This window comes from Cherax quadricarinatus, chromosome 38, assembly GCF_038502225.1.
Source record: "Cherax quadricarinatus isolate ZL_2023a chromosome 38, ASM3850222v1, whole genome shotgun sequence".
In the NCBI taxonomy this organism is placed as follows: domain Eukaryota; kingdom Metazoa; phylum Arthropoda; class Malacostraca; order Decapoda; family Parastacidae; genus Cherax; species Cherax quadricarinatus.
Window position 1 is genome coordinate 14,920,521 of NC_091329.1, and position 13,256 is coordinate 14,933,776.

General features: G+C 40.5%; 2 protein-coding genes across 5 annotated transcripts in view; one reads left to right on the forward strand and one right to left on the reverse strand.

Moving 5' to 3' along the window:
• The window catches only part of LOC128692866 (retinol dehydrogenase 13), a 483,761-nt gene that overhangs the window by 184,971 nt on the left and 285,534 nt on the right, over positions 1-13,256 (reverse strand). Inside the window, exon 2 of one of the 4 annotated variants that reach the window (XM_070092116.1) lies at positions 9,786-9,829. The exons of the other annotated variants lie outside the window; for them this stretch is intronic. The gene's annotated coding sequence lies outside the window, so the exon portion shown is untranslated. The remainder of the gene's footprint in view (positions 1-9,785; positions 9,830-13,256) is intronic. 4 annotated transcript variants of the gene reach the window in all.
• LOC128693016 (arylsulfatase A) overlaps positions 2,431-13,256 on the forward strand; it is a 30,577-nt gene continuing 19,751 nt past the window's right edge. Inside the window, exons 1-5 of the mRNA XM_070091959.1 lie at positions 2,431-2,816; positions 4,886-4,969; positions 7,733-7,856; positions 10,173-10,372; positions 11,230-11,369. Coding sequence (XP_069948060.1) covers positions 2,557-2,816; positions 4,886-4,969; positions 7,733-7,856; positions 10,173-10,372; positions 11,230-11,369 — 808 coding nt within the window. The 5' untranslated portion in view covers positions 2,431-2,556. The remainder of the gene's footprint in view (positions 2,817-4,885; positions 4,970-7,732; positions 7,857-10,172; positions 10,373-11,229; positions 11,370-13,256) is intronic.

Genomic DNA, 13,256 nt, shown 5'->3' on the forward strand with positions numbered 1-13,256 from the left:
GTGGTCAGGTACAGACTTTAGGTGCTTGTCCAGTGCCTGCTTGAAGACAGCCAGGGGTCTATTGGTAATCTCCCTTATGTATGCTGGGAGGCAGATGAACAGTCTTGGGCTCGTGACACTTACTGTATTGTCTCTTAACGTGCTAGTGACACCCCTGCTTTTCATTGCTTACCTGGAGTTTACCTGGAGAGAGTTCCGGGGAATTGGGGGGATGTTGCATCGTCTGCCGAGTCTTTTGCTTTTGTTGAGAGTGATTTTCGTGTGCAAGTTCGATACTAGTCCCTCTAGGATTTTCCAGGTGTATATAATCATGTATCTCTCCCGCCTGCGTTCCAGGGAGTACAGGTTCAGGAACTTCAAGCGCTTCCAGTAATTGAGGTGTTTTATCTCTGTTATGTGCGCCGTGAAGGTTCTCTGTACATTTTCTAGGTTAGCAATTTCACCTGCCTTGAAAGGAGCTGTTAGTGTGCAACAATATCCCAGCCTAGATAGAACAAACGACCTGAAGAGTGTCATCATGGGCTTGGCATCCCTAGTTTTGAAGGTTCTCTTATCCATCCTGTCATTTTTCTAGCAGATGCGATTGATATAATGTTATGGTCCTTGAAGGTGAGATCCTCCGACATGATCACTCCCAGGTCTTTTACGTTGGTTTTTCGCTCTATTTTGTGGCCGGAATTTGTTTTGTACTCTGATGAAGTTTTAATTTCATGTTTACCATATCGGAGTAATTGAAATTTCTCATCGTTGAACTTCATGTTTTCTGTAGCCCAATGAAAGATTTGATTGATGTCCGCGTGGAGCCTTGCAGTGTCTGCAATGGAAGTGTGTCATGCAGATTCGGGTGTCATCTGCAAAGACACGTTGCTGTGGAAAATACTGTATATATTTTCCAAATATTCAGTATTTATATGTATATAGATGGCCATACTGTATTTAATAATATTTGTCATAGAAAACGGAGAGCCTGCGTCTGCGCAGACGAGACTCGCCATCTTGGTTTTGAATGTTGTACAAACGTTGGTGTAATGGGAAGAATTTTTCGTGCTCTAGAGGTTAAAATTGTGTTGACACCTCTCAAATAGGCGGCGAAATTGGTGGATGTGCATTCCTGCATAACTTAAGATATCAGACGACTGGACAAGACAGCTCCAGGAACCTTAGATAAGCTCTCTAGATTTGTGTGTAATTCTGGCCAGCATTATTTTCATAGATTTAGTTAGAGTGAGGTTTTCTGAGTATGATACATATTAATCTCCAGTCAAATTGGTGAGTGATATTAAGATATATTTTCCTTCTGTTATGTAATTGTGTATATATATAACCATTTATTTTTAATATACAGTCCACAAATTTATATATTTACCAGTATTCCTGGTGTATGTATATTTCATTTAATTAATAGGTCCAGAGCAACTTGTGGTTATGACAGTGGTAGGTATCGAAGGGGGACATTTTTTGCGACCTAGGTGTCCCAAATTCCTACTTGTCTAAGTAACATTGATAAATAATAATTATCTTTATCATTTACTGTTATGTACATAATTAGTTACATTCAGATAAATGCAATTTTCCACAGTTGCTGTGGCTGACATCCTTGTCTATTTCAGATATGAGGATGAGAAACAAGATGGGAGCGAGTACTGTGCCTTGTGGAACAGAGCTTTTCACCGTAGCCGCCTCAGACTTTACTCTGTTGACTACTACTCTTTGCGTTCTGTTTGTGAGGAAATTATAGATCCATCTACCAACTTTTCCTATTATTTCTTTAGCACGCATTTTGTGCGTTATTTCGCCATGGTCACACTTGTCGAAGGCTTTTGCAAAGTCTGTATATATTACATCTGCATTCTTTTTGTCTTCTAGTGCATCTAGGACCTTGTAGTGATCCAGCAGTTGGCACAGACAGGAGCGACCTCCTCTAAACCCATGTTGCCCTGGGTTGTGTAATTGAGGGTGGCGATCTTGCTTCTTAGGACCCTTTCAAAGATTTTTATGATATGGGATGTTAGTGCTATCGGTCTGTAGTTCTTTGCTATTGCTTTACTGCCCCCTTTGTGGAGTGGGGCTATGTCTGTTGTTTTTAGTAACTGTGGGACGACCCCCGTGTCCATGCTCCCTCTTCATAGGATGGTAAAAACACGTGATAGGGGCTTCTTGCAGTTCTTGATGAACACGGAGTTCCACGAGTCTGGCCCTGGGGCAGAGTGCATGGGCATGTCATTTATCGCCTGTTCAAAGTCATTTGGCGTCAGGATAACATCAGATAGGCTTGTGTTTACCAAATTCTGAAGAGGCGGGGCCAGGAGCTATGAATCGATCCCTGCAACCACAAATAGGCGAGTACACACACACGCGCGCACACACCTACTCCTACCCTCAAGAGAATGATAGCATCTTATCTAGTCAATAATACCAGATGGTCCGGACCTGCTGATGCAGTAGTAGCTGGACGGTGGGTGCGGCGGCAACAGAGCGCCGTGGTGACCTTGTCCTACCGATTACAACTTACAAAAAGTAAGAACATTGTCTTTTTTTTTTTTTAAGGACACTAAAATGAAACGTCTGTTTTTCCTCTGTTTCTTGGCGAATTTATTACTTGGTGACGTTGGAAGAGTAGGAGCCGATGAGCACGAGCTGCATGAAGAAAATGCAAAGAATGTGCCAACTGAGCAAGTGAACTTCAAGGAGGGAGGAGAGTGTTGGCTGGATGAGACTTGCAACTTGATCAACGATACACTACCAAACATCATCATCCTCTTAGCTGACGACCTGGGTTATGGCGACCTCAGTTTCTCAGGTCATCCCACCTCCAGGCAAGTCCAGTGGGTGCTTTAGTTTAGATATTTCATGGTTGTTTTGGATAATGCAAATAGCCCTAGTTTTGCTAGGCAAATAACAACTAATAGTAGAGTTTTTAATTTGAATGACCAATGTGTTGAAGTGGTTTTCCAGCACAAACAGACTTTAGCTCTTACTCAACCGACACCTCCCTAATTAAAATGATGGATTACATGAGAACCGAAATGTCGATAGGGAAGCTCATAGGAATCGTAACCTTAGACTTGCAAAGGCCTTCGATACTGTCAACCACAATAAGAAACTTCAAGCTATCGGCACAGGTTCCGTAAGTAAGGTTATTCAGGTATACACAAATAGTTACATAGATTTACATAGTAGCATAAGTGTGGAGAACCTAGGATAACCCCCAAAAAGTCAGACCGAGTGACTTATTTCCATTGGGGGTTTAAGTTCAATCTTAACATTTATCTTAACAGGAAACAGTCAAAATCAATGAAACAGAATCAGAACCCCTGCTGATAACACGCGGAGTTCCCCAAGGTAGTATTCTGGGTCCCTTATTATTCCTATGTTATGTAAACGACATGCCCATCAGTATCAAGTGCAAACTCCTACTACATGCGGATGACAGTGCTCTGTTAGTGTCAGGTAAATACCCACTAGATATAGCTAATGTAATAACACTGGAAATGGAGTCCTGTAGCAAATGGTTAGTAGACAATAAACTATCATTACACATCGGGAAAACGGAAGCCACACTCTTTGGCACGAAACAATTTGAGAAGGGCAAATAATTTTAATGGCCAGTGTAATGGGGAATCCATCACTTCAGTTTCCTCAGTAAAATATCTGGGAATCCCCTTTGACCCATGCATGTCAGGAGAACTGATAGGGAAGAGCGTAGCAAAGAGTGCCAAACTGAAGTCCCTCTACAGACAAGTACAGTGTCTACCTACCGAGGCTCACAGCACCCTATGTCTAGCCCTTATACAATGTCATGAATTACGCTTGCTCTTCATGGTACTCTGACTTAAAAAAAAGTACAAATCACCCAGAACAAAATGGTAAGATTCATCCTGGACCTGGGTCCAAGAGAACATGTAGGCCAGGATAAATTACAACAATTGGATATGCTGAATGTTGAAGACAGTAAAACAACTCAAGTTAAATCAAGTTCATAAAATTGCTCACAAAGTGTTAAGAATATCTTGCTCCCAATTTTGTCAAGGTTGGGAACCGAAGCAACCATAGTACCAGGGGTAGAGAGCACAACTTTGTAGTGCCCAGGCTTCAAACACCTTTCACTGTACAGCAATAAAGAAATGGAACAGACTGCCTGCACATGTCAAAGCCAGTCATAGCATGAGCTAGTTCAAGATAAGAGCCAAAAGGTGCCTGATGAATGTAGCAACAGAAAGTGACGAGAATGACTTATTTTCTAGCTAACACTCGTATAAATATAACTCATTTTACCTTATTCTTAGTATATCTCCTTTATAGTATGATATCTCCTTTACAGTATAATAAAAAGGCATTAAAAGTACCCCAATGGAAATAAGCCACTGACTCTTTTGGGTTATCCTAGGTTCTCTACACATATGCTGCTATGTATGATAATATATGTAACTGTATTTGTGTATACCTGAATAAACTTACCGTAGAAGCAACACGTTACGTGGCAAGTTCAAGAAGTGACAATCCCGTTGCCTCTAACACTGCTATCTTGTTCCACATTATTGAAATCCTGGATATACCGAAGGCCTCAACCATAAGCTAACGTAAATATTTACTTTCTGAAGCGATCCATTAGTATTAATTTCTTAACATAGATTTAAGACTGAAGTTTTATCTGTAACAGCTAGTATACCGGAATATACACAGTTTACTTCAATGACTATTAAACAGATTAAAGTATTCTTGATAAGTGTTCAGGTGAAATGCAGCCTTAATTATCCAAATCGATAAACTATAAATTCAACACTCACTTCACACATTATTCTATGGTAGTTTATAAAATTAATCGAACGTGAAATATGTAGATGTGATTTAAGGTGGTGTTAAAATATTACATTCATGACTGCAGGACGCCTCAGTTGGACCAGCTAGCCAGAGAGAGCAGGTTCTTCACTCATTTCTATGTGACCAGCCCCGTCTGCAGCCCCTCCAGGTGAGCAGCTGGTACTCACTGGGCACTCACAACTATAAACAAGCTACTTAACTGTACTCACTTGTCGTCTGGTCAAAATAATTTTTTAATTATTTTTATTTGATTTATATTGGGGTGTGAGGAATTTAACATTTATGAAATGATTCAAGGGACACCACTAAGCCAGACTCGAGTCCTGGAGGTGGGCAGTACAGTGCCTGCACTCTGCAGTTCGGAGGGGAATCTGAGCAATAATGTCGGCGCGCCTCTGGCAAGACAATGGTAAAAAATTATTATAATCAAGGGAGAAGCGCTAAACCCGGAGGATTATACAGCGATGGTAAAAAAGTTTTCTTTTTCGGGTCACCCTGCCTCGGTGAGAGACGGTCGGTGTGTTAAAAAAAAAAAAAAAAAAATTTTTTGTAATTTTTCAGAAGCTCAGGTAATCACAAAACTAAGATCTTGTGCTCTTATAACTTAATTTCAATGACAGCAGTAGACGTCAAGCAAATAAATCCATGATATTTGTATAAAGTTCTGTCTGTTTACCGATTTACACATTTTAAAGTGGTTCCCTGATGCTGAAGGTCTCTTGATCCAAAGAACTGGAGTTTCCTTCAACTTCTCTGTCAAACCTAATTACGTCCATTCCTCAGGAACTGTGACATGGGGTTAACGCTTCTCCGTGAATATACCAATAATAATAGTAATAATAATTAGCGATTCACAATTAAGTGTTCTACCTTGAGGTAATTGCTTCAAGAAGAAACTTATGATTCAGTCAATTTCTGTAAGAAGTAGAATCGGTATCTGGAAGTTTCTTAAGGAGACGTTGCTTGCCAGGGACGATATCAATCTAATACAGAGAAAGGAAGTAGACGGAGTATATATAGTGAGTCATAGGTCCGGTTCTACATGCGTGTGCATGTAGAACCGGTTTGGGCGGGGGTGAGCTTGTGGGAGTTCCAGAGTATAATACTGGTGATGAGCAGTTTGACATTACCGGTGTTCTCAGATGCGTTCTCACAAATTTCTAGAAATCTCTCGTGCATATATAGTTGTTGCATCCGCTACACTGTACACACTGTGGTGAGACACTAATGCAAAATTTGGATATCTTTATTGTGGAAGTGTTTCGCTAGCCAGTGGCTTATTAAGTCCAATACAGAAAAGAACGGTGGAAGATGTTTTGGGATTTATATTTATATGTAGAACAATAACATAAGCTATGTAACTGTACAGGAATTAACGTACTTAGCTTTGTTGCTGGTTCAGCTTTTCGCAGCTTCAGCAGGTAGACTCCTCCGACGTGAAACAATTGTTCTACAGCCTTGGAGCTGTTGAGAAATATGGGTAAGTATTTGACTGCCTCAAAGGAGCATATATGGCAATATACATTCAGTGACAATACTGAACAGTGCCTTCTTTACTCATGCTTTGAGCTCGATGGCCCGCCCATCACGGGTTAATATGGTACCGCCAAATAAGACATGATTTAGCTAACCGCTGCGCAGCCGACCTAGCCAGTATCATGGTTTATTCGACGTACCTGGGTTTTTGTAGCTGACCATTAAGTTCCTTGGCTTGTGTCAGGGATGTAACCCGGTATCGATGTCTTGACTGAAGAATAGTGTCTTTTGAGGAATGTCACACGTCCTTCACTTAGTCTGGAAATTTGTAACACTTGCACTGTCACTATACTGTTCTCCAATACTTGTCCTTTATTCACAGTAATATCACTACAAGAATCTGCGCACACTTCTTATTTTTACCGTGAATGGAGATTGTTTGAGAAGTCGAGAACGCACTGTTGTAGTTCTTTTGTTAGGGTCAATGCATGGGTAATACGCTTCTCAGACCAGGTCTTCACGCTATCTGATGGCCTCTACCCTCCTCCAGCCGCGGCGGTCTCGGCGTCTCCAACCACACAAAAGATATGCTGATTCCAGCAATTTTCCCTTCCTTACCAAACTTCAACAGGAAGCAATGCAGGATGCTTGATTTCTTGTCTGGACATAGATGATAATTCATGTTAGCTTTAACATGGTAATAAATGGGTGCAAGGTTTTCTTATTTGTTCTGCTAAGGTAAGAGATAAATTTTCCTCTCATTAATCCACCCTAGTTTGCAACATTGTTCAGACGAACGTGTCTTACTTGGCGCCCGGGCACAACAAACATGTGTTACAAATTAAACTTGCTGATCAGAAGTTAGATGACATTTGCCCTTCCTGAGAGGGTCGTCCCATGGGGCTGAAAAGGGCTGAAAGGGGGGGGGCGATACTCCCCATCCTGGAGAAATTTCTCCACAAGATGACTAGGAGATATAATTGGTCTCTCAGCCTGGAGGTGATGTGTTCAGTCAGTCAACCATGATGAAAGTACATCATATGCAAACAGGTGAAGTGAAGCAGTTGAAGGAGGCATCACCGGTGGACAAAATCCATTTGTGGAAGTTATGCCTATAGATTATACAAGTGCTTGAATCTGAATTGACTAAATATTTAACCAATTCATTACTTCTCTAGATTAATTCATTACTTTAGTAAACACTTCTTTGTTGCTATACCTTGCTTAGCTAACAATGTTGGGGGCCCAGTCCTCGGACCCTTTATGTGCCTCTGTAATCTTCAGACTACCCCCCCTCCCTCCCAAGGATGGATACGAGCCCCTGGAGTGTAGAATAAAGATATCAAACTAAAATTACAAACGGTCATGTGATGAAATTACAATTAATGTAATGATTGTTTCCAGCCATTTTGAGTGAGAATCCATTATTGTCCAGGGCGTCACTATTGACGGGGCGGGTGCAGGTGCGAAGCGGAGTGTACCCAAGAGTGTTCATCTCAGACAGCACACTTGGTCTTCCTCGCAACGAGACGACCATTGCCACCCTCCTCAAGAAAAAGGTTAGCCAAGGGCCCTACTCCCACCCTACATGTATTCTCAGTTTCAAAAGCTGCAGGTTCTGCTATTGATTATAAACATATTATAATACCACCATGAAATATAAATGCGGTTCCTGTAAATGCTTAAGTACTGTCAAGTGGTTTACTCCTCAATACACGAGTACCGTAAGACCATAAGAATAGTGGAATACTGCTGCAGGCTTGCTGGCCCATGCTACGCTGGACATGATCATGCTAATGGCAACATTTGAGAATTATTTTTATTACAACATGTCTGGTCCACAAGAGATTTCAAATCATAGATACAAATGAAACAGGAGGTTATATAATAGCTGAGGAGAGGTCCATGAGCTGTGAGTGTTTAGCACTGCGACAAAAAAGTAAGGTTACCTACGAGTGAGGTTGTATCGGTACCGGAAAGAATCATGAACAGCAAAAAATAATTAGATTTAACGAGCTTTATTTGGGAAAAGATTCTGACGCATAGCACCCATAGAAGCTTTAATAACGATCACTATAAAGTACATATTGGTTCAACAGTGGAGTCCAATGAGGGAAAACTTCCTGCCATTACCAACAACTGACTTGGCTAATCTTACAGAGGACTAGTAAGCATTCCAGATTGATCATAAAAACGAACTGACCTCTGAATGAATAGGATACATAATCTATGTCAAGTAAGACAACAGTGACATTTCCCTGCACCAGGGAAAATTACCTCATTCCAAACCACTATTCCTCACAGCACTCTTCAACAAATTATAGATGTTGATGGTTATGTTCACAAATCCACTGGTGCAGCTGGTAGCGCTGCTGTCATACATTGAAGGTTCTCGTACAGAAATTGAGCATGCAATTGGTCTTCTACCCTTCAGACTAAATTGTTTGCTATACTCTTCGTCCTCAAATAAGTCCACTTATCTAAAGTTGACATCTTAATTTTAACTGATTCTTTATCATCCATAAATACTCTTATCTATTTGAGTATTAATTGTGGCATGCTTGTGTCAGAAACCTGACATAGGTATGGTAAGATTGTGGGCAATGGAGTCGGGTATTAGACTCGTAAGGTGGACTAGTTCATTATTTTTTGGGGTGGAGTACTTTATGCCACGGAAGTAGTAAACATGATTTATAGGCTATTGTTAGCAAGGCCCAACACTAGTTATAAAAACAATCTTTCCTAAGGGCCTAGTACATTTGCGAATGTTAAATACCACAATTTCTTCAGGACTGCGTAAATATAAAGTGCATTAAACTTTCGCACATCGTCCTCAGGTATAATTGGGTTTTGCTAATTGATGGACTTCTCTATAAAAAAATGTGCAACAAAATACATTAAATTCAACAAGGCGCACACCAATGATATCTAATGTACTAGTTGCCAGTTGGCTACTCATGCTGGTTGCAGGCTTCCGGTATTATTTCTCACTACACACGCTTGCATCTGTTTATCATGGCTTATTATAAAGGGAACTGAATATAATCCTCAGTTTCCATAACAGTTACGTTATTTGTTTAATAAGCTAATCTTACATTAAATTTAACTAGTCCTATGTAGTGCCACTGTGCACCTCCATAACAAAAAAAAAATTGTCTCAATCTTCCACTTGTCGGTTAAGTTATAGGAACATGTCTGGAGCTTGTCAACAATACGTACGTGATTATAAAGTTACAGGACAGGCGACTATCTTGTCTTGGTGTTTTAATTAAACAAAATCAAAGCATTTGCTAATTTGATGCAGGAGTTCATTGCTTTAGTTATAATTAGTTTTTTTGTAGAGCTTACCTTCATATAATCGATCAGTAGACTGATAACTGGTTTTAGTGCCGCCATTACAACTTAATGATCTGTTAATCACATTCCAGAAAGGAAGGACAGCTAAGTTTTAAGCGTATAGACGTACAAAACGCTGACTTTTTCCCTACCTGACCAGTGAAGCTTAATACGTGATGTGGATGATGTAGAGGGACTGAAAAAAAAATACGAAAAATATATACTTTTAGCATTTTTAATTCTGCATCAAAAGTGGTTAGTTTACTTTGTACCTCATTTCCATAATACAGATGGAAATGAGAGAGTATATGGATCCATACAGGCCTAGGAAATAGGCCACAAAATAGCTAATATGAGTACATATTGGTGTGTGTATGTATACTCGCCTAATTGCGGTTGCAGGGGTCGAGTTGTAGCTCCTGACCCCGTGTGTGTGTATAATGTGTATATGTTCAGCAAAAGTTAGCTCTACTGATTTTTAAAGAAAAAAAATTCTTCGACGGTTTATATGCACATTTCTTGAATATTTGTGTGGCCAGGGTTACCGGACTCAGATAGTGGGCAAGTGGCACTTGGGTGTGGGCGCCGCCAGAGAGTATCTACCTATGCACTTCGGGTTCGACCAGTACCTAGGGCTGCCTTATTCCCAAGACATGTGTCCCTGCCGTCAGTGTTTTCCACAGGGCCAGCCCTGCTACGACCTCTGCTGGCCCTCGAAGGTTTCCTGCCCGCTCTTCAGGTGAGTCCATGTTCACGTTAGTGACACAAGTCAGAATTGTAGTTAATCAAGTCATCATTCCAATATAACCTCACAATCATTTTATTATTATTATTATTATAATCAAGGGGGAAGCGCTAAACCCGGAGGATTATACAGCACAATCATTTTATAAACATGTGATTGTTGCAAAATTAACGGTCCTGTGATGGGATCAGTAGTAGAGTTGTTGACGACACTGGTCGCTCTAGGTGGATACTCGTTTTAGTACTTGAACTGTGGCATTATCTCCGGGAGCGATTGTGTCGTCGCTGATTAATCTATTCCTCAATGTTTCGCTTTAAATTGTTGTTAACACTGGAACCTTTCTTTGATCTACCTTGGCAATTTGTGCACTGATTGTGCAGAGCAATAGTTACCTGCCCTGCAAACAGTTGTCTATTTTCTCATTTCTGACAAGACAGCTATCGACTGAATAATGGTGAATGTATTTAATTTTTATAAATCAGCCTACCCCGGATGTAGATACCCGGTGTGTAAAATAAAAACAGTTCCTACATTACAACCTTACAGCCTAAGTGTAGCTAGACGGTGTGTCTAAAGCAAACCATGAAAGTTGAGTAGCCGAAAACACTAAGACAGTACCAACACAACGAATTACCGACATGATTAAGGCTCGTGTCAGGAAACTCTTCCCGTTAAAAAGAACAGGAAGAGGCTGGCCACCACGGTAGCACCCGCTGGTTTACCCGTGCTGGACTCGCTAGTCTAAGAGGATAGGTGCATATTTTTGGATGCTAGTGTACAGGTGAATTGTGGTCTTAATGACCCACGTGCAGTCTATAGGCCTGAAACCTAAATTTACCTTCACTTTTCAGTAATTCGAGTATCGTAGAGCAGCCAGCATACCTGCCTACCCTGACACAGCGTCTGGTGGCCCAAGCAAAAGTTTTCATCTCTGATGCCGCCGCCTCACAACAACCATTCTTCCTCTACTTCCCTTTTCTTCATGTAAGCTGTAATTACGTGATTATAGCCAATATACTTGCTAATATAAAGCACACGATTGTAGCTAAGATTCCAGCAACACCGCACGGTCGTAGCTACGTTACCAGCTAATGTTATTATTATTATTATAATCAAGGGGGAAGCGCTAAACCCGGAGGATTATACAGCGCCTGGGGGGGAGTGTGGAAGGCATTCAGGCTTAATTCAGGGAACTGGAGCACAGATCCAATTCCCTAAATCAAGAGCCCCTCACCAACATCAAGGAACCTTCCTTGAGGGGACCAGCTAATGTTAAAACAACCACGTGATTGTAATTAAGATGCCTGCTTAATCAAGCACCACTACAGATAAGAGGTAAGAAAGTCTAGGAAAGCGGGGCTGTGATGCACCTAGGTGATTCGAGAGTTCCTTTATGCAGACCATACACCTACATTAGCCACATTTATATTGACTGTTGGAGCTCTGAGAAATTTGCTGTGAATTATATTTTCCATTAATTACTAAAAAAAAAGTTAATTAAATTGCAATACTAGAATCTACATTAATCTAAGTTTCTATACAGTTTTTTCACTCTTCGTACCATTCAGTTTCTCAGGACGTGTTTCCTTAAGACACCTGCTGTCCATGTTCACCTATCAGTAAAATAGGTACCTGGGTGTTACTCGACTGGTGTAGGTCGCATCCTGGGGACAAAATTGACCTAATTTGCCCGAAATGCTCTGCGTAACAAGTTGCTTTTTATATAATATGCCACTGATGTCAGCTAGGCCTGTACACCTTGAACATATGCTTGTGGAAATAAAGATTATTATAATACTTTCATTTCTACTTAGCAAATCATTTTAATATTAAGTGTTCTTCCATTATTGCCTCTTATACCGTAAATTAATCCTTTTCGACTAACCCGCTGTGATTTTTTCTATCCTTTTAACATGTTCATTCTTCCTCTATCATCATGCGAGCCATCAATACAGACTGTATTCTGGGTTGATACACCTAGAGGTGCATATATACAGGAGGGCTTATACACCGAGAGGTTCATATGCATCTCATGGTACATACATTAAAGGAAATTGAAATATTGCATTTACACAGAACTTCTGTGTATCAGCTCATTCAGGACCCTTTTCTCTGAAGAGGTATAAACGTTCAAACTAGAATTAACAAAAAAAAAAAAAAATACAAGATAAACTCAAGAAAATATAAGAATAACCCATTTTAAATAACAGTGAAGGCTCTTGCAGCCCTATCAGACCCTGAGATTATTTGATAAGGCTGGTTCCTCCTTATGGAAATAAAGACTGAAAATCCAAAAACAAAAAAATTTATAAGTAAAATGTAGTAAAGAATATAAAACAAACATGAAATTAATCCTACTTTAAGCAAAACTGTAAAATATAAATAATTAGCGATTCAAAGCTAATATTTACACAACGTAGTGGAAAAAGGTCCCTTGATGTTCTTGGCAGTAGCTCTGAATGGTGGTTTGCAACGCCGAGCCGTTGTTGATGACGGGGGGGGGGGGGGGTCACTGCTGGTCGTGACTGTAGACAGAAGACAGTGTCCCCCAACAAGGTTGACTGATCCTCTGACCACAACACTTTTGAAGCTGTTAAGTCGCCAGTAAAGAACTACCAGGAAACGCTGGTGGAATTATAACTGGGAGAAGGCTACTTGAATGATGGGTAGTTGACTGGGTGGTCGGCTACGTGTGGAAAGGGGACCAGTGTGGATAGAGATGTCAAGGTGACGTTTCTATCTTGGAAAAATCAATGCTGCCCTTATCTTTATCTCGCTTCTGTCGAATAACCCGAGTCGATAGTCAAGGCTAAAATAAAGAAAACACGAAGTTACGCACCAATCTAGGAATCACACGATAGGTGTATAGCCTTTAAAA